This window comes from Palaemon carinicauda, chromosome 16 (genome assembly GCF_036898095.1).
Source record: "Palaemon carinicauda isolate YSFRI2023 chromosome 16, ASM3689809v2, whole genome shotgun sequence".
NCBI classification, from domain to species: domain Eukaryota; kingdom Metazoa; phylum Arthropoda; class Malacostraca; order Decapoda; family Palaemonidae; genus Palaemon; species Palaemon carinicauda.
Window position 1 is genome coordinate 68181329 of NC_090740.1, and position 21407 is coordinate 68202735.

The 21407-nt window shown below is 36.7% G+C and overlaps 1 protein-coding gene across 2 annotated transcripts in view; it reads left to right on the top strand.

The window, feature by feature from the left end:
• The window catches only part of LOC137655757 (uncharacterized), a 488837-nt gene extending 473425 nt beyond the window's left edge, over positions 1 to 15412 (top strand). For both annotated transcript variants that reach the window (XM_068389839.1, XM_068389840.1), the window contains exons 12-13: positions 13594 to 13738; positions 14103 to 15412. In XM_068389839.1, the coding sequence (XP_068245940.1) occupies positions 13594 to 13738; positions 14103 to 14891 (934 nt within the window). In that variant the 3' untranslated portion in view covers positions 14892 to 15412. The remainder of the gene's footprint in view (positions 1 to 13593; positions 13739 to 14102) is intronic.
• Positions 15413 to 21407: the final 5995 nt, after the last annotated feature.

Sequence of the window (21407 nt, forward strand, 5' to 3'; positions counted from 1 at the left end):
AAAAAGACATGCACGTGTTAGCCCAACCATCAAGGCACACTTTCTAACACATAAACATGAAAAAAAAATCAATAATATACGGCAATTCCTTACTACGTAGTAAATTTTTACAAATATTGAAAAAAAACAGAAATTGGCAAACGCAGTTAAATACCCAATATACCAATAACTACGTCGTATCTGACAAAAACAAAGTCACGCATGGGTAGCCAGATCATCTAGACACACTTTCCAACACTAAAAAAGCAAAAGTTTTAGGACACTATTTGGCAATATCTTACGGAAAAACGACTTGGCAAAAAAATGAAAAAAAATGAAAAAGGGGCACTCGCGGTAAAATGGTCCTTGTGGTGATGAACAACATTTTAACTAAAAAAAAAATCATGCACATGGTAGCCAAACAATCCACCAAGACTTTCCACAACTGATAACCTATACAAGTTGCACCATTCTACGACAATTTCATAATACGTAATAACTTTGATAATTATGCAAATTACCTTAGAAGGGTAAACTCGGTCGCGCTCGACCCCGATGCGTCTCAGAAATCGGGGAAGGAGTACAGCTACAGCAATGCACATCTGGACACTACTAGAGCGTGTAGGCGAGACACCTACTGCAGGTCGATCACCCACAAATTCAGTCACGGGGGTGAGTCACGTGAGAAAAACCTCTTTTTTTTTTTTTGACGCTCGGGGTCGCGGACGACCCACTGTACCGTTCCAGGGTTAAAATTATACTAAGGCCATGATTTTTCCTAAATCAGTTATGGATGTGAAATATACTCCCCAGCCGGTTAAAGATATTAGATTCAATACATCATGTTGGTATTAGATTGTCCACAGGAGCATTTAGAACCTCGCCTATCCCAATCTCCTTGTTGATGCTGGAGAATTACCTCTAGACCTTTACCGAATGTCTGCTATTGTTCGGTAGTGGTTTAGATTGCAAAGACTCGCTAAATCTTTAGCCTTTCAGACTGCAAACCTTGTAAGTACTCACATCATACTTTGAGTTGCACCCAAAATCTCCTCAACCTTATGGGTTTCTGGTGAAACAATTATTAAACAGTCTTGATATAATTAGAAGTAAGGTGCTTCCATTTAAAGTATCATCAACGCCTCCATAGAAATTAACTGACGTATCGGTTTATAAATATTTTGTTGGAGTTAAGAAGAAAATGATTGACTTAGAATCCAGGTCTCATTTTATGGAACATGTTGCAGAACATAGGGGATTGACTTTTTTATATACTGATGGCTCCAAGTCTGATGCTGGCGTTGGATTTGGAGTATATAGTAATGATTTTAATCGTAGAGGTGCACTTCCTTCCATAGCTTCAATATTTATTGCCGAACTGTATGGCATACTAACCGCTGTTGAGAAAATAGCATTGGAAAAGGAGGGTAATTTTACCCTTTTTAGTGATGCAAAGAGTGTCCTTCAAGCTTTAGAAGTTTTTAATTCTAGTAATCCTCTAGTTTTAAAGATTTTAGAATGGGTTTTTATTATTGAACTGAGAGGTATAGTGGTTCGATTTTGTTGGGTTCCAGCACATGTGTGTGTGTGTGTGTGGAAATGAGAAGGCAGATTCATTGGCGAAAAATGCTGCATCCGAGTTGCTGCCAAGAAGGTACCCCATTCCATGTACTGATTTCATACCTAACATCAAGTAATTGCTTTGCAATAAATGGCAACAGCACTGGGATAGTCTAGATGGCAATAATTTCTGCTGAAGGGCCAACACCAACTGTACTGTGACAACTGTTTAGTGCCTCTAACATTGAGGCATTTGTTGATCGAATGCCCCAATTATAATAACTTAAGGAATACATATTTTTTTGAGGCTCAAGGTGAGGGTGGCAAGTTCATCCTTGCCAAGATTCTTTGACATGATGTGTCCTACTATGCAATTGGCACTTTTAGATTTATTTCAGAAGCAGGTCTTTTGAAAACTTTAACTTTTATAATGACATTCAACTTTTATGGTTTTAATTGAATGTTCTTTTATTTTTTATATATATTTATATATAAACTAAATGATATTGGCATCAATGACCTTATGTCAGGATGCCTGAAAACTTTAAATCAATCAATCAATCAATCATACGGAACTTCAAGCGCACCTGCCCCTAGTCAGAACTCAGACCTCCTCCTTGGAATGTAGTGTAAGTACTACGTTCTCTAAAAGGAGACCCTTGTAAACCTATCTGTTAAGCATTAGATCATGACTTGACATTGTAGACTTTTCCTGTTAATCTAGCCCTTGCAAAGAAAGTCGGTGAACTACATGGTCTGTCACACAACATCGCCCATTCAAGGAGATGGGGAAAATTCCACTCAGTTTCGTCCCTGAGTTTAGAGCTAAGACTCAAAATCAAGCTGTAGCGGATCCTAGATTCAGGTGATTGAGTCCTCGTTCCAAAACAGATGACTCAGATAAGTTTTTACCCTTTCCTGTAAGGATGCTTAGGGAATATATTAAAAGAACTTCCAGAGCTTGCCTTCAGATAATGAAGAACTCTATCTCCTGAATTAGACAAGTAATTAAACAAGCACTACAACCAGGCTCTAAACCTTCCAACCGTCGAGCCCAACACCATGCTCACGATGTCAAGGGTGACAGCACATCCCTGGCGTTCAAAAAGAATTTATCTGCGACACAGGTACTACAAGTGGGCGTGTGGAAACATCATACCACATTCACAGCCCTCTACCTGCAAGACATAACCCGCAGGAACCTAGATATTTTTTCATTAGGACCTATGGTGGCTGTACAAAACCTCGTCAATAACACCTCAGTTCCCTTGTAAGATAAGTAGCAGTTGATTGAGGGCAGATGTTACCCACGAGTAAAAATAGAATGAATGTGCATGTGTGGGTGATTGGCCACTTCCTGTTTCATTCTCACCTCTCTTTGGGTTTCAGCATCTGAGAAATTCTGCAAGCTGACCTCTAACTGCAGATGGGTACCATTGTCCCTTGTGTAACCTAGTATATGTTTATATATTTGTTATGACCTTGATCTCTAAGCGGGATGGAGTTTGGGTCCAAGTTTACGCTTACCTGGTCAAGTCACATTGCTAAATTCTTACATCTTAGCTCGAATTGCCTAGGCCGTTATCTCTCTGAGTCAATAAAGTGACAGTACCTCTAAACAGCTCGTGCAAACCACAGAGTAACACCCCTGGGTCAGTCACCAGCCAGTTGGCTTTTTGACTTCCACCTACCTAAGAGAGAGAGTCTTCACTGCAAAGAGCATGGTTATTTTTATATATAGCTGAACAAATGACAATTTTGGAAATAATTTGTATTTTTCCTAACTATACAAACCATGAGCTCTTCAACACACATTGGTTGCGCCATCCCCTTCCCCCGGGACTTCCTGGTGCAATTGCAAAGTGACGTTCAGTTACTAGTGCAGGTGTGAGTGCGGTGGTTGGTCTACCCCCTTCCCCCCTGCACTAGCTATCCCCCTCTGCTAACTAGCAGAGGATAGCTACACCTCACAGAAAGCTTAACAGCTAGTTTCAACTATTGCCAAAATAATCTCTACTGTAAAGAGCTCTAGGTTTGTTTAGTTAAGAAAAATGAATATTATTTCTATATTTGTAATTTTTATGGGTTTTACCATATACATTTTCAACATAGTGATAAGGTGTTACACGCCACAGAGGTTTTTAGGCATAATTGTTGCATTGTGTACCATGAACGGCTTTCAGAGCAAACTTTTGACTGGGAAATAAATGTTCATGATAATGGCCATGTAGTTTCTGCTTTCTTTTCATCCTGAAATGCACTGTTTTATTTGTATTGTAAAGAAATTCACTTATCAGTTAAGGGGGCCGGCAGGCTAATGCCGTTTATTAAGGACCGGACTTTGACATTCATACCACTTAATAATGTGACTTAGGACATCTCCAAACTGCATAGGATTTTTGCCTCTGACCTTTGGTTTTGCAACATTAGGGCGATTTATCCTGAAAATTGAGTGTTTTTTTCAAATTCTATCGCCTCCCTTGATACTCAATATTAAGACCTGAGATTACTACCCTATATAGACCTGATGTAGACCTCCAATTAATTTTTTTTTTTTTTTTTCAAAAAGTAATTTTTTGCGAGATATGAAATTTTTCATTATGGTAAAATATAAACCTTATAAATCAGGGAAAAAAGTAAAAAACAAATTAAACAAAAATGGGAAAGAAGGGCTCAATTTGATTGTTTTATAGTGCCTTTCTAAGTTATATACCAAATTTCAGTGCTAATCTTTAAAAGTAATGGAGAAGATAGAATTTGAAGCTCAATAAGTATAGATTTGAGATACGGGCATTCAAAGTTTTTCTTTATTTTTACAAAGACATTATTGATAAATCATGATTATTATGAATTTATTGTTTCTTTTGGGATAATGATAAACCAAAGCAATGTTATTTATCATAATCTAATTATAAGGGAAGATCCCTTTGCTCAATATCTTGCTTCTTTAGGCTCCTGGTCACTCCATCCACAAAACTCTCTACTTCACTAAATCCACTCTTATTAGAGCAAATTTTCTCCATCCTTGTGTTAGTAAGATGTTGAAATTGTCTTTTCGTCTTTTGCATAATGAAACTCTTGCCGAAGCCAAGAAAAACAGTCGTAAAAGTCAGCAAATGTCAGAGGTCAAACCCAAACGTGTACTCACTCTGAGGTTTGTGCTAGCACTGAAGGGTGTAATTATAACTTCCTGTCTTGTGACTTATGGAGTCTATACAGATGCCATTGCTTGCCATTTGTTTTATATCTAAATGTAATAATTATCTTAATTTATGATAACAAAAGAAATACTGCATTTTCTCGTAGGGATCTATGTTTTTGGCTCATTGAGTTACTTTTAAAAATTACCCAGTAATTATGAAAGTAAGAGAAATTTTGACAAAATATTTTGTGTACGTATTCTCCAATGACATACAAAGCTCAGTGAATTTATTCAGGATTTTGCGTTTTTTGTCTTATACCCCCACATATAGGCATGGAGAGTGTAGCAGCATAACACAGGTTAGTGGTAATTGGTTGCCGACTAAGGAATTGTAGGAGAAGTAAAAAGATGAGAATGGACCCAAAGATTAAGTGGTGGAAATTGAAAGAGGAAGAACTGAGAGTCTTATTTAAGGAAAGAGTGCTGGAAGCAGTAAGGTTACATGAAGATGTACAAGAATGGTGGACCGAGAATAGTAAAGTGATTCTAAGGATCGGTGAGGGAGTACTTGGAAAGTCATCAGGAAGAAGCCTTCCCAATGATAAAGAATCGTGGTGGTGGATTGATGAGGTGCAAGAACGGGTAAAAACCAATAAAGAAGCCAAGAAGAAGGCAGATCTATCAGGACAAGACCAGGATAAAGAAAACTATAAACAAGCAAAGAAAGAAGCAAGAAGAGCAGTAGCAAAGGCAAAGACAGAGACATTAAATGAAGTCTGTAAAGAGATGGAAACACCCAGAAAGAGAGAAGAAAATATTACAAATTGCTAAGGCCCGAGATGCTGCATCTAAAGACCTGACACAGATAAGGCAAATAAAAGATAGCAATGGTATAGTTCTAGCAGAAGGGAATGAAACTAAAAGAAGGTGGGAAACTTATTTTGAAGGACTATTGAATGAGGAGAACCCAAGAACAGTATTTGGAGATGGACTCCCAAACGGAACAGTTGCCATAAGAGTGACTAGAAGAGAAGTAGAACAAGCAGTAAAGAAGATGAAAAATAGTAAAGCTGCAGGACCGGATAATATACCAGTAGAGGTATGGAAGAGTTTTGGTGCGGAAGGCATAGATATCTTGTGAGACCTGACGCAGAAGCTCTTCAATCAGGAAAAGATGCCAGAGGAATGGAGAAGAAGCCTAATCATTCCCATCTATAAGGGGAAGGGAGACATCCAGGAATGTGGCAACTACAGAGGCATAAAGCTGATAAGCCATACTATGAAAATATGGGGAAGATCATTGAGAAGAGACTCAGAGATGAAACAACAAATGGTGAGGAACAATTTGGATTCATACCTAGAAGAGGGACTATAGAAGTAATATTTGCTTTGAGGCAGATGAGAGAAAAACATCAGGCAAAACAGAAAGGATTACATATGATCTTTATTGACATGGAGAAGGCATACGATCAAGTACCATGTCAGGAGCTGTGGAGATGTATGAGAGAAAAGGGGGTCCCTGAGAAATACGTAAGAATCTCCCAAGATATGTATGAAAGGGCAGAAGCAAATGTTAAGAGCAGTATAGGCCTAACAGAAAGTTTCCCAGTAAGTGTGGGACTACATCAGGGGTCTACATTGAGCCCTTACCTATTTGATCTGGTCATGGATGTAGTAACACGAAGTATTAGAGATCAGTCTCCTTAGTGTATGCTTTTTGCTGATGATGTTATACTGTGTAGCACTAGGCGAGAGGTAGTAGAAGAGAAACTGGAGGAGTGGAGAAGAGAAATGGAAAATAGGGGATTGAAGATCAGCGGGAAAAAGACAGAGTATTTAAGATTGAAAAGTGGGGGGAATGGGGAAGTTAGTTTACAAAGAGAGAGATTGAAAAGAGTTGAAAATTTCAGGTATTTAGGATCAACAGTTGCAGAGGATGGTGATCTTGGGGCAGAAATAAACCACAGAATGGAAGAATTGGAAAAAAGAGTGTGGAGTACTATGCGACTGGAAAATAGGGGTCAAGTTGAAAGGTAAAGTACACAGGACAGTTGTGAGACCGGCAATAATGTATGGAGTCAATAAAGAAGACAGAAAAGAAGAAGAAGGATGTGGCAGAGATGAGAATGTTGAGATGGATGTGTGAGGTGGCTAGAAGAGATAAGATACGGAATGAGGTAATTAGGGGTACCACAGGAGTTAGAAAACTATCAGATAAGATCCAATAAAGTAGACTGAGGTGGTATGGTCATGTCATGAGAAGAGATGAACTGTATATTGGGAGGATAGTGATGGAAATGTAGGTACAGTGAACGAGAAGGAGAGGGAGACCAAAGCGAAGGTGGGTGGACTGTATCAAGGATGACCTTCGATCAAAGGGATTAACCGGTGATGAGGTGTGGGACAGAGGTAGATGGAGAAAGCTAACCAGAAACATCAACCCCACATAGAAGTGGGAAAAGATGTAGACAAAGAAGAAGAAGAAGACCCCCATATATAGGCATACCGGCCGGGCCCCTTAAGCACCCAGTTGAACCTTTTTTCATATTTTGACAAAAGTTTACTTTTTCAGAGCATTCAGAATTCATTTACTTTTCTTTTCTAAATTTCAGCATTGAGTACAACTTTGTGTGACTTTTGAAGTTTTGCACCTTCCTCAACTGCATTCTATAATACATCTGCATTTTGTAAATTTCCTAGTTTTTAGAAGTATGCTCAAAGAAATTCTATTTCTCAGTACAGTAAAACCTATAGATACGAAAGTTTCTGTGTGCAAAAAACTCCTTTTACGAAACAACTTACGAAAACTTTTTCGCCTCGTGTTACAAAAAATACTCAGGATTCAAAACGAAATTCGCGCAGCCGCCCAAAATTTCAAAGTTCATGTGGCGTATGTTTGTTTGACTTTACACCTATCACCATCATCCTGCTCTCCTAATGATTATCTCCCTACCCTGACGATTGGTTTCACCCTAAGATCCTGCTCTCCTATTGGTCTGCTTCTATCCCATCATGCATCTGCTGGCATCCCTGAACCATTTCATTTCAGCATCTGCTTTCATTGATATTGAATTCGTGTTGGTGATTTTGATTTCATACCTTTAGTTTTCGTGTTGCTTTATTCAACCTATAATTTTATACCTATGGGTCCCAAGAATTTTGCTGATGTTCAAGGAAAAAGGAAGAGGACGATTTCTTTAAAGACAAAACTTGATATAATCAGGAAGTATGAGGGTGCCATGGGGTTGAGTGTGATTGCTAAGGAGTATGGCCAAAATCTGTTGACGATATGCACCATCCTATTTATTATTACTACTACTACTAGCTAAGCTACACCCCTAGTTGGAAAAGCAGGATGCTGTAAGCCCAGGGGCTCCAACAGGGAAAATAGCTCGGTGAGGAAAGGAAACAAGGAAAAATAAAGTATTTTAGGAACAGTAACAACATGAAAATAAATATTTCCTGTATAAACTATTTAACACATTAACAAAACAAGAGGAAGAGAAATACGATAGAATAGTGTGTTTGAGTGTACCCTCAAGCAAGAGAACTCTAACCCAAGACAGTGGAAAACCATGGTACAGAGGTTATGGCACTACACAAGACTAGAGAACAATGGTTTGATTTTGGAATGTCCTATTCCTAGAAGAGCTGCTTACCATACCTAAAGAGTCTCTTCTACCCTTACCAAGAGGAAAGTAGCCACTGAACAACTACAGTGCAGTAGCAACCCCTTGAGTGAACTGGAATTATTAGGTAATCTCAGTGTTGTCAGGTGTATGAGGACAGAGGAGAATATATAAAGATAAGGCCGGACTATTCGGTGTAGGCAAAAGGAAAATGAACCATAACCAGAGAGAAGGATCCAATGTAATACTGTCTGGCCAGTCAAAGGACCCCATAACTCTCTAGTGATAGTATTTCAGCAGATGGCTGGTGCTCTGGCTAACTTACTAAGGAAGCCATCAAAGCAGCAACACCTTCTAAGTGCATGACTGTCCTTTCTAGTAAGAGGAGCCATGTCATGGTGAGATGTAGAGACTACTTCACCTCTGGATTAAGGGCAAGGAAATCGCTGGAGACACGATCACTGAGACGGTAATCTGCCACTAGGCCAGCATCATGTTCGATGATCTCATGCATGCTCAGGCCGAAGAGGACACAGGAGAGTGACATCGCAGCAGGCACCCAAAGAGGTCAAGGCTTAACGTGGGTGGTTTGAAAAATTCAGGAAACAGACTGGCATTTATTCGCTGGTGCAACATGTGGAGGTTGCCAGCTTGGACATGAAAGTGGCCAAAGCCTCTGTTAAGAAATTCGATGAGTTGACTCTCCAGGAAGGCTACATTCCCCAGCAAATCTTCAACTGTGACAAAACTGGCTCTTTTGGAAAAAAAGTGGTTTGTCAGATACATATCATGGCGGAAGAGAAGCTGCCCTGGCATAAGCCTGTGAAGGGCATGCTTACCGTTTCACTCTGTGCCAATACCAGTGGGGATTGTAAGGTCAAGCCCCTACTAGTGTATGATTCGGAGAGTCCTTGAGCCTTCAAGACCCACAAAGTGCTAAAGGAGAAGCTTCCAGTGATAAGGGGGGTTAATGCGAAAGCCTGGATAATGAGACCTCTGTTTTGGTCTGACTGTCAGAAAGTTATCTGGAAGAGAACCACCTCCCTCTGAAATGTCTGCTGGTGCTGGACAATGCCCCTGCTCACCCTCTTGGCCTCGAGGATGGTATCCTCCCTGAATATTCCTTTATCAAACTTCTCTTCCTTCCGCCTAACACCGCTCCTCTCCTCCAGCCTATGGACCAGCAAGTGATTTTGAATTTCAAGAAGCTCTATACGAAACATCCCTTCAAGAAATGTTTCAAAATCAATAACAGCAAAAACCTCACCCTTCGTGAATTTTGGTGGGAGCATTTCGATATTGTGATATGCCTCAGACTCATTTATCAAGCTTTGCAGGAGGTTTTGAGACCCACCTTGAACTCTTTGTGGAAGAAGCTGCGGCCTGATGTAGTCTCCACATGAGACTTGAGGGATTTGATGTAGGCCTAGCTGAAGGTGAAACCAAAACCACTGACAAATCTGAACCTGTTCCGCAACCTGAAATTGAGGAAATAAAGCTCCAATGGGCTGATCGTCGATGAGAACAACAGTAATGAGGAGTACCAAAAGGAAATTATGACGGAGGACCTGAAGGAGCTAGAAGCCATGCAACTGAGTGTCATTCAGGAACAGTTTTCTGGCGGTGAGGAGGACGACAGAAATATGATTATGATAACAGCAGAAATTAAGGAGATACTATCTTCGTATCATAAAGTGACTGATTTCATAGAAAAGAAACAACCGGAAAAGGTTCACACAGGTCGTCGTCTTGTGCAGTTTAGTGACATTTGCCCAAGTCCTTTCAGGAACTTTTTGAAAAATAAGCAGAAACAAGCTATCTTGGATCATTATTTTTCAGAGGCCATTATTAAGCCAAGGTAAAGGTCAAAGTGATCTGAAAAACGGAGAAGTGGAAGTGCTGATGAAATTGGTGACATTTAGAAAGTGCAAATATGTAAAGTAAAAAAAATGAGAACAAAGCAAAAAAAAAAATTCAAGTGTTTCCATAAAGTTAATTGTTAACATTTTCTGCCATTTGTTAATGTTTTCGGTCGTTTGCACTCCTCCTTTGCCGACACTTTTGCTTTCGGACACCGCCTCACTCGAAATTTTAAGGTTCCACATTTGTGTAATATTTTTCATTTATTATTGCATTTTGTTTTAATATCTACCTCATTTACAGGTATTAGCGGTTAGGTATATTGAAATATTTCAAATGTATTTGGCTCCTTTCATTCTGGTTTTACCTCTATTATAAAATTTAATGTGGTGTTTTCGTAGGGCTTGGAACAAATTAGGTGATTTACATGTAATATGCAACTCATTATACAAAAAGATTATCTGAAAGCCATTCTGTAACAAATTGATTTCGTATCCTGAGGTATAACGTACTGCAAGAAAAATATGTACAGATAACTGCTTATTTCCCCAAAATTATCTCCAGATTGTAAAAGATTTCTACTGGCATTCTTAAAGGCAAGAAGAATTTTCACTGAAAGTCTTATTATGTAGTGTAATTGATGTCATGAAATGCAAGAGAAAATTAAAATTGAGAGAATAAAAAGAAATTGACAAGTTTACAGAGAACAATTTAGTTAACTACCAAAGACCTGAGGGCTGTTCTCCAGTTGATAAGTTTACAGAGAAGATTTAGTTCATTACCAAAGACCTGAGGGCTGTTGTCCAGTTGAAAAGTTTACAGAGAAGAATTTAGTTAACTACCAAAGACCTGACGGCTGTTGTCCAGTTGATAAGTTTACAGAGATGGGTCTAGTTAAATGCCAAAGACCTGATGGTTGTTGTCCAGGTGACAAGTTTACAGAGATGGATCTAGTTAAATGCCAAAGACCTGATGGTTGTTGTCCAGGTGACAAGTTTACAGAGATGGATCTAGTTAAATGCCAAAGACCTGATGGTTGTTGTCCAGGTGACAAGTTTACAGAGATGGATCTAGTTAAATGCCAAAGACCTGATGGTTGTTGTCCAGGTGACAAGTTTACAGAGATGGATCTAGTTAAATGCCAAAGACCTGATGGTTGTTGTCCAGGTGACAAGTTTACAGAGATGGATCTAGTTAAATGCCAAAGACCTGATGGTTGTTGTCCAGGTGACAAGTTTACAGAGATGGATCTAGTTAAATGCCAAAGACCTGATGGTTGTTGTCCAGGTGACAAGTTTACAGAGATGGATCTAGTTAAATGCCAAAGACCTGATGGTTGTTGTCCAGGTGACAAGTTTACAGAGAAGGATTTAGTTAAATACCAAAGACCTGAAGGCGGTTGTCCAGTTTTTATTATTATTATTATTATTATTATTATTTGCTAAGCTACAACCCTAGTTGGAAAAGCTAAATGCTATAAGCCCAGGGGCCCCAACAGGGAAAATAGCCCTGTAAGGAAAGGAAACAATGAATACTAAAATATTTTAAGGACAGTAACAACATTAAGATAAATATTTCCTATATAGACTACAAAAAAATTAACAAAACAAGAGGGAAAAAATAGATAGAATAGTGTGCCCGAGTGTACCCTCAAGCAAGAGAACTCTAACCCAAGACAGTGGAAGACCATGGTACAGACGGTATGGCACTACCCAAGATTAGAGAACAATGGTTTGATTTTAGAGTGTCCTTCTCCTATGAGAGGTGCTTACCATAGCTAAAGTCTCTTCTACCCTTACCAAGAGGAAAGTAGCCACTGAACACTTACAGTGCAATAGTGAACCCTTTGGGTGAAGAAAAATTGTTAAGTAATCTCAGTGTTGTCAAGTGTATGAGGACAGACGAGAATCTGTAAAAAATAGGCCAGACTATTCGGTGTATTATGTGTAGGCAAAGGGAAAGAACCGTAACCAGAGAGAAGGATCCAATGTAGTACTTTCTAGCCAGTCAAAGGATCCCATAACTTTCTAGTGGTAGTATCTCAATGGGCGGCTAGTGCCCTGGCCAAGTTTACAGAGAGGAATTTAGTAAACTACCAAAGACCTTGGGGCTTTTGTTCAGTTGACAAGTTTATAGAGAAGGATTCAGTTAATTACCAAAGACCTGAGGGTTGTCCAGTTGACAAGTTTACAGAGAGGAATTTAGTAAACTACGAAAGACCTAAGGGCTTTTGTTCAGTTGACAAGTTTACAGAGAAGGATTTAGTTAACTACTAAAGACCTGAGGGTTGTCCAGTTGACAAGTTTACAGAGAGGAATTTAGTAAACTACCAAAGACCTAGGGGCTTTTGTTCAGTTGACAAGTTTATAGAGAAGGATTCAGTTAATTACCAAAGACCTGAGGGTTGTCCAGTTGACAAGTTTACAGAGAGGAATTTAGTAAACTACGAAAGACCTAAGGGCTTTTGTTCAGTTGACAAGTTTACAGAGAAGGATTTAGTTAACTACTAAAGACCTGAGGGTTGTCCAGTTGACAAGTTTACAGAGAGGAATTTAGTAAACTACGAAAGACCTAAGGGCTTTTGTTCAGTTGACAAGTTTACAGAGAAGGATTTAGTTAACTACTAAAGACCTGAGGGTTGTCCAGTTGACAAGTTTACAGAGAGGAATTTAGTAAACTACGAAAGACCTAAGGGCTTTTGTTCAGTTGACAAGTTTACAGAGAAGGATTTAGTTAACTACCAAAGACCTGAAGGCTGTTGTCCAGTTGATAAGTTTACAGAGAGGAATTTAGTAAACTACCAAAGACCTAAGGGCTTTTGTTCAGTTGACAAGTTTAAAGAGAAGGATTTAGTTAACTACTAAAGACCTGAGGGTTGCTGTCCAGGTGACAAGTTTACAGAGAAGAATTTGGTTACCAACCAAAGAGCTGAGGGTTGTTGTCCAGTTGACAAGTTTACAGATTAAAATTTAGCTAATTACCGAAGACCAGAGGGCCATTATCCAATTGACGAGTTTACAGAAGAGAATTAGTTAACTACCAAAGACCTGATGGCTGTTGTCCAGTTCATAAGTTCACAGATAGGGATTCAGTTAACTGTTAACTACCAAAGACCCAGTTAGGCACAGGTGCATAGTCCAAGCTACTTACACTATCTGTTCATACATTTCTTCCTTTGACTGGAATTTGGCCACAGTTACAAAGATATGAATTTTACTAAATATAAGCATTGTTTATGATCAAGAAATGGAAAAGATGGTAACATAGGTTTCTCAGTACTCTACGAGTATAGTATGAAAAAATTGAATTTTGATGATAGAATTTATTTCTACCTTTCTTGATGTCCATGTTGAAAAATACTTTAGATACAGTACCTCACTATTTTTATTTTAAATTTGCTACTTGAATTTTATCTGTTTTCAGATGTCCTAAACTTCTTTATGACTTCATGGTTTCATATCCTGCAATGGACTTATTGATGCAAGTTCTGCATTCAGACAGACCTCCAAGTGAAGCAAGCTACATGTATGCAACGGCAGCCATCTCCCGCCTTGCTGTCACTCTTCAAGTAAGGTTAACACTACTTGTATTATACAGTAATTGATGGACACCACTAATTGGGAATAATTTTTCTTTTCGTTTTATTATCTTATAAAGAATTATTGTCAGTGGTTGACTGTGAAGATAAGAGGAAATACGGTTCACTACAGTAGTTACTAATTTTTTACTTTAAACTTTGATATACCATTATTAAAATTGCAAATAATATGGACTTAAAAAGTTGAGGAAAATTTATTTCAGTTGCTTGCTGATTGGTATTTTCTCATCATTAGTTTTATGATTTGATCATTACATTTACTTCTTAGGAATAAATTGAATGTATTCCATTATTACGACCCCCTAAAATTATCTTCCTGCCTCCCCACTAACAGTTAGGTAAACAAATCCAACCTGCGAAATGTCCTGCCTGTTCTGAGAGGAGAACCCATTCTCAAGATGACATTGCAAGGCATATCCATGTGCAGCAGGAGCAATCAAAAGCTCAAGAGGAAGTTTTTGCTAAAGCAGCTTTAAGGCTGTCCGAATCAGATGATTCGAAGCAGTGCAAGTTCATCTCAGATGAAGTTAAGGATGTAACATTCAGTTTAGAAGGAGGCGAAACTTTGAGTGCCAATCGTGAGTTTCTTTCAGAAAAAAATGATGTCTTGAATGGAATGCTGATGGGAAGTTTTGCCGAAGGGTCTAGTGCATGTATAAAGCTTCCAGAAATTAAGAAAGCTGCATTGGAAATGCTCATTCACTACCTGTATGGGTGTCAATGTGATTTCATGGAAAATGCCGATTTCCAGTCTTATTTGCAGTTAGTTTCCTTATCACAAATGTACATGGTCAAAAACTTAGACACTTTTGCTGTGATGAAAATGATATCGACCATCAGTGAAGGAAGTGATATAATTATGTTGTATGAAAGTGGTCTTGGGCGAATTGATGAAAATATTGTTATGCAGGCTATTAGTACAACATTAATCAGACCTATGAAAACTTGGAAGAGAGCTCAGTGGTTCAAAGAACTCTTCCAGTCGAAACACTCGGCTGACATCGATCATAATATTCGTGTTGTTCTTCACTATCCTTTAGATATAAACAGATTAGTTTGTAATTGCAACCAGTCATTGTCTTTATACGCAGTAAATGAAAGTGTTTATTCCAAACTTAGTTGAGAGGTTATTAAGGGGACGTACCGGTATGTTTTAGATATTGCAGTGCTTCATCCCGTTTATGCATACATTGTATAGACATCCTTCCCTTAGCTACAACATAATGTAAGATTATTAGCGTACATAGTTTTTCGATATCCCCAAAAGCTATAAAATTGCAAAATATTAATTTGCCAATGCCATTAAAGCTATTGTAGATATTTTGTCCATGTTTTTTTTATATATATAATTCTTATAACATTATCAAAACCATTTAGTAGCCACTTTTTAAATTTTTTGTATACTGGATACAGTACTATCAAAGAAAATAATTTTATGTTGATGGCTGCTTATGACCAAGTTCATAGGAAAAAAATGGAAACATCATATAAAAGTACTTACGGTAGTACATAATAAAAGATATCTTTCTACTCCTCCCAAATATGTATTTGCCCCCATACATTAATTAAAACTAAGAGACTTTCCTAAAACAATAGGAAGAATGTTACTTTCGAGGTAGGGGTAAAGTTTTTTTTTTTTTTTTTTTTTTTTTTTTTTTTTTTTTTTTTTTTTTTAATTACACATTCAAGAGTTACCGGGTAATTTAAGGATGAGGAAGGAGGGAAACTATGTGAATTGAATTACTTATCACTAAATGAGGAATTTGTTAATTTCATGAAATAAATTACCATAAATAACAGAAAAAATATGTATTGTGAAATGTGTTTTGGGAAGGACTATTCAACATGCATAGCTATACAAAAAGCAAGTAAGCATGAGCATAAGGTATATATGAATTAATTCATTTATGCCAAAATCCATGAATCCTATCCAAATACTGTATAGTGGAGAAGGTATATACAAATGAAATTTTGCTTCAAGAAATTATGTTAAAGGTTTTGTAAGAAATTCTAGACAACAAATTGCTCAAGTTCAAAGTTATGATGGTGAATGATACATTTCTTCTCTCTTCAGCAAAAGAAATGTGGAAGGGAAAAGATTCCATATTTTTTTTTTATTATAAGTAGTTGATTTAAAATTGAATCAAATAATACCAGGGACAATAGAAAATTTATCATTAGTGGTGATTTTGTAATGGGGGTTCTTTAAAGAAAAATTTATAGCTTTTCTATTTTAACTTAGTCAATGAAGTTTTTCAAAGTACAGCCAGCCCGCGCTTTACGCGAGTTTATACTTCACGATCTCGTTAGATTGCGACAAATCCCTATTAAATGACAAATCAAATATTCATGATTTTGTGATAATTATTCTCGCGGCCATCGTTTTCAAATCAACCACTCAAATCAGAATAGCCCAACTTTATAGCTAAGACACGTAAACTATTCTGTGATAGCCCTTTGTATAGTAATTCCAATACCAGTATATGTAATGTATAATGCTGATGAAAAATACAAATTGCATTACTGTTAAAAGATAATATTTCTCTCTCTCTCTCTCTCTCTCTCTCTCTCTCTCTCTCTCTCTCTCTCTCTCTCTCTCTCTCTCTCTCTCTCTCTCTCTCACCTTATATATTTATATATATAAAAAAATGTGAAAGTTTTGAAATGATATTTTTATTTAATTTAGTATGCCTTCATAATTTTCTGTTAGAAAATTTTATATTTAAATGAAGAAAAATAAGGAAATTAAAATTAATATAGAATTATCAGTAACTTCCTTATTCATTAAAATTGTTTTCAAATAAATCATTTTAAAATTACCATCACATGATGATACAAAATTTGTTCAAATATAATTATCTCAATTTTCGATACTGTGTGCTGTAAGTGTTGTGTTGAGTTCTTAAAACAGATGGCAGTCCCTTTCATGTACAGTAAATCACTCAAAGCTGTCTACTGCTATGAACCTTTTCTTCTCCTGACTGCTTTATGAATAGTTAGAAATTATGGGGTATTGAAAAGTATGGCGGTACATTTTTCTTGCTCTTTTCTTATACCATGTTTAAAATGATTTATTTTAATTAGAAAAATGAAAATTTTCCATTAAAAAATGAGAGATAGAGGGAAAACATTTCATTATGGAACAAACAAAATGACACTGTAATTTTAAAAAGATAATTGTGCTTCATTAAAGCATTTTTTACTTTTGTTTTCAATTTCTGGTACATTTCAACCATCAACTATTAGTGACTGATTTTACTCTACAGTATCATTGGGTGCTGTTAGATATTAACAAGTGTTTTGCTGAAAAGTATATAAATCATGGTGTGGTGGTGACTGGTTTAATGAGCCGTGATGATGGTTTTAGGTCTATTATTTGTCTTACCTTGTACTGAAATTGGGTTAATAATGTACAATTACATTTGAAAGTAGTGAGAAATAAAATAACATGATACAAAGTACAGGACAAGAATGTAGTGCATTGTATTGTGTTAGGTAACCGCAGGTAGGTAATGGTTGGCGTGTTGGTAGGTTATGAGTTGACGCACCCTATGGTAGTAAGCATTCGCGAATTCGTGTTTTTTACGCTTGTCTCTGTTACCTAACCCTTGACAAAAGCGGGGACTGACTTAAAGCTAAAGCTTTACATTCTTGTGACCAAGGAGGGATACAATACTATACCAGATTTACTGTAAATTTTTACATTGGTATATACTACTGTATTATAAATAAATTATAATAGCCATTAAATGTTATGTATTTTGTTTTACATTCTAAAAGCTGGCCTATTCTTGTTCAACATAAGTGATCGCAAGCATAGCCAATAACTTTGTGCAACATTTATGTGCTCCAAACTGACATTCAATAAACTTTAAAGATTCACAGAACAACTGAAGCCTTGCTCTATCAACTTATAGGCCCCTTCAAAGTGCAGAGTTTCAAATATGAAGCTGAAATGTCGTATATGTGTGTCTACTTGAGTATATTTCCTTACCAAATGTCCTATGACTTTTATGGTTCCTAAATCCATTACCATTCTCTTACTTTGTAAGCAAAAGCTGTTTTAAAATATGTTGAAAATTTTTTGCAACCCTGAAAAGAACTAGTCACATAAATGATGACATGTACATTTCAACCAAAATATTTTTGGTAAAGTGGCATGGAAAATTTCATATTCCAATCAGTTTACATAATTGTATTAGATATTTACTTTTGGATGCAAAAGATCCACGGAAGACTGTCAATACTGTACTATTACTGCACTTCAATTTCAAAATGGCTTCCATTTACATGAATATTACCTCATTATTTAGTACCAGGATAGTGATAGCCATTGGAGTTGAAATCCTGAGATATTTAAACTTAAATTTATTTTGTATGTGGAAGAAATATCTAGTTCTTTGAACATTTAGCATATATTAGATTAATTATGGGATATTTGTAATACAGAATATAACACTGTGTTTTCACTAGGCACAATGCTGTACAGTATCTGTATTTCAGGAATTAACTGTTGGTGTAGAAATAAAATATTTTCATGTATTTGTTTTTTTGTTTATGTTGAGTATTTATCATATTTTTTATGAAGTATGCCAGATAAATTTTATTTGTCTATATTGTTCCGGATATATCACAAGTAACGCTGGCATTAGCTAACACTCTTATGATTTTATTACTGAAATATGGTATATTAGTTTCCCCTTGTTACAGTGGTATACTTCCTCTTACTTCCAGCATCAATGATATACTGTAGTTAATATACCAAATTACAATCTTATAATCTATTCAGTTATATCATCATCTTCCACTGCATTTTGTTATCATAGTGAATGTTTTGTAATTTTTCATTACTGTAACTTCGTTATAATGCAACACAATACTATTTAACATTATTACAAAATCTTGTGATATACAGTATTTGCAATACGTGGAAGGGCTCTACCAGAGCATTTCCGGTACCTTGTTATGCAAGAATCTTCCTTAGATTGAAAAAATTGTGTTACAATAATACCTTGAGATACAAGCTTAATGCGTTCCGGGACCCAAGCTCGTATGTCAATTTGCTCGTATCTCGGATCAATTTTTCCCATATGAAATAACTAAAAAAAATTTATCAGTTCCCACCCTCTGAAAAAACACCTAAAAACAGTATATTATAGTGGAAAAACATGTTTTTAATTGTTCTAATTCACATTCTACACTCACAAAATAACAAATACCCATGTACTGGTTATGATCCTCAATAAATTGTAACATTATTATGGAGTTCTTACCTTTTGAGACAGACAGTAGCGGCTAATAGCGGTGTGTGCAGAGGAGGGGGTAGAGAGGACGGGGAGGAGAGAGACTTGACAGCAACACGTTCGGTACACTACACTTTTGTAACTCTACGTAACATAACTTAAGCTTCAAATTTAACTTAAATGAAATTAGCAACTTTAAGGGGACCGTCCCCCATGGTGTTTTGACATACCAACTTTCAGAAATCAAAAATTGTTTTATTGCTGCTATGTATGCGTAAACATACCGTACATGGTCTCTAGAAGTTTCAGCCAATTATTTTTACAAATAACGAAGATATAGCGGTCTTTAAATGATGACGGCATCCTTACTGTGTCGACTGCGTGACTGATTTTGACAGAATCGTCTTTGTGTGTTTATTTTTGCAAATATATTTCAATTTTTTCACTTATGTATCGAAATTTTGTACGTCTGTCAGAAATGGAAGGTGTTGGTAGAGTGTAGGTGAACGAAATCTACTACGAGAACAGCAGCCAGAGATTCCAAAGACATATAGAAGTTATAATGCAAGTGTTAGTTTACTTGCAGTTCGTATGGACATTGTGTTTTCAAAACGTCCTCGGGAACTTTACAGCAAGGCCAGTGTTGCCTAAGTTCATCGAAAGAACAAATAGTCAATTATTTTTACGAATAATGAAGATATAGAGGTCTTTAAATGATGACGTCATCCTCACTGCGTCGTCTGCACGACTGAGTTTGACAGTCGTATTTGTGTTTATTTTTGCATCTCTCTCTCTCTCTCTCTCTCTCTCTCTCTCTCTCTCTCTCTCTCTCTCTCTCTCTCTCTCTCTCTCTCTCTCTCAAATTATTTCAAACTGTCATTTATACAAATACAGTACTATAATACCAATGTTCAACTCTCTCTCTCTCTCTCTCTCTCTCTCTCTCTCTCTCTCTCTCTCTCTCTCTCTCTCTCTCTCTCTAATTAGAACTGCCATCTATATCAACCAAATGCTATCACTCCAGAGTTAAATTCTCTCAGTGTAAAATGATCATAATTTCTCTCTCTCTCTCTCTCTCTCTCTCTCTCTCTCTCTCTCTCTCTCTCTCTCTCTCTCTCTCTCTCTCTCTCTCTCTCTCTCTCTCTCTCTCTCTCTCCGTTGTTTCGAAATCCCGTACTTCTGGCAGAAATGGAAGGCATTGGTAGAGGGTAGGTGAATGAAAACTACCAGCTACGAGAACAGCAGCCAGTTTCCAATGACATATATAAGTAATAATGCTTGTGTTTGTTTACTTGCAGTTTGTATGTACATTGTGTTTTCACAACGTCCTTGGGAACTTTATAGCAAGGCCTATGTTACTTAAGGTCATAGAAAGAACAAAAAGTAAGCAGAGAACAAGAAAAAAGAACCAAGAAGAGAGGGAAACATGAATAAGAGTACAAAGCTGAAACATGCTAACTAAAACACTGGCAACAATGAGAGATCACTGGCAACTCATGATATAATAATAGTAAACTGAGGGTTTAAATACCTCGTTTAGGGTGCGCTTATGTAGGAATAAACAATAAAAGTTATCATACTAATGTTATCTTGATTTCTTTAAGAGAAGGATAAAAAATTTGTTGCAAAATTTTTGGGAGCTCTTAACTCAAAAACATACTTATCCACACTTAGGTACATTTTTCTCACTTATTTATTGTTCGATTTTGGAGAGAAAGATACCATTGAAAAGAGGAATAAAAATCTCACAATTCTGTTAGACAGAATTTTTATTATTATTTTACATTCTTTTTCACAATTATTTTGCGTCTAGACGAGGAAAATAAAACTTGTAAAAAAAAAAAAAGGAAAATCAAAATTCCATCTAACAGAATTGTTCGGTTTATAAAGTAATGTTTATCGTATAAGTTCCAATACAATTGGTGTCATATTAGTGGGGAAAAATGTACCTAAATTTTTTTTTTAATCAGGATTTTTGCTAATAAATCAAAAAGTTTTTGATCAAATGACTTGAAATTATTATATGATGAAGGTAATATATATGTCTAAAACCTATATAGAAATGGTGTATTTTAGATAATTAGAAAAAAAATGGGGGACGGTACCCTTAAATTTAACTTAAATGAAATTAGCTTACTAGATACACATTTAAAAATAAATGTTAATCTTACGTTACACTAAACTTAATTCTAATTTTGTTTTCATTTTCCTTTTTTTACTTCTCTTCTTCTTCCGGCTTGGCTCTTTTTGACTCGCTTTCACCTTCACTTTTTGCCGGACTTTTTAAAAGGAACCTATTTAGGGATGTTTTCTTTTGTCTCCCCTTCAAAATGTCGTCACAAAAGGCTAACGCACGATCACACGCCAACTTGTCCGGGATGTCTCTTTTTCATAAA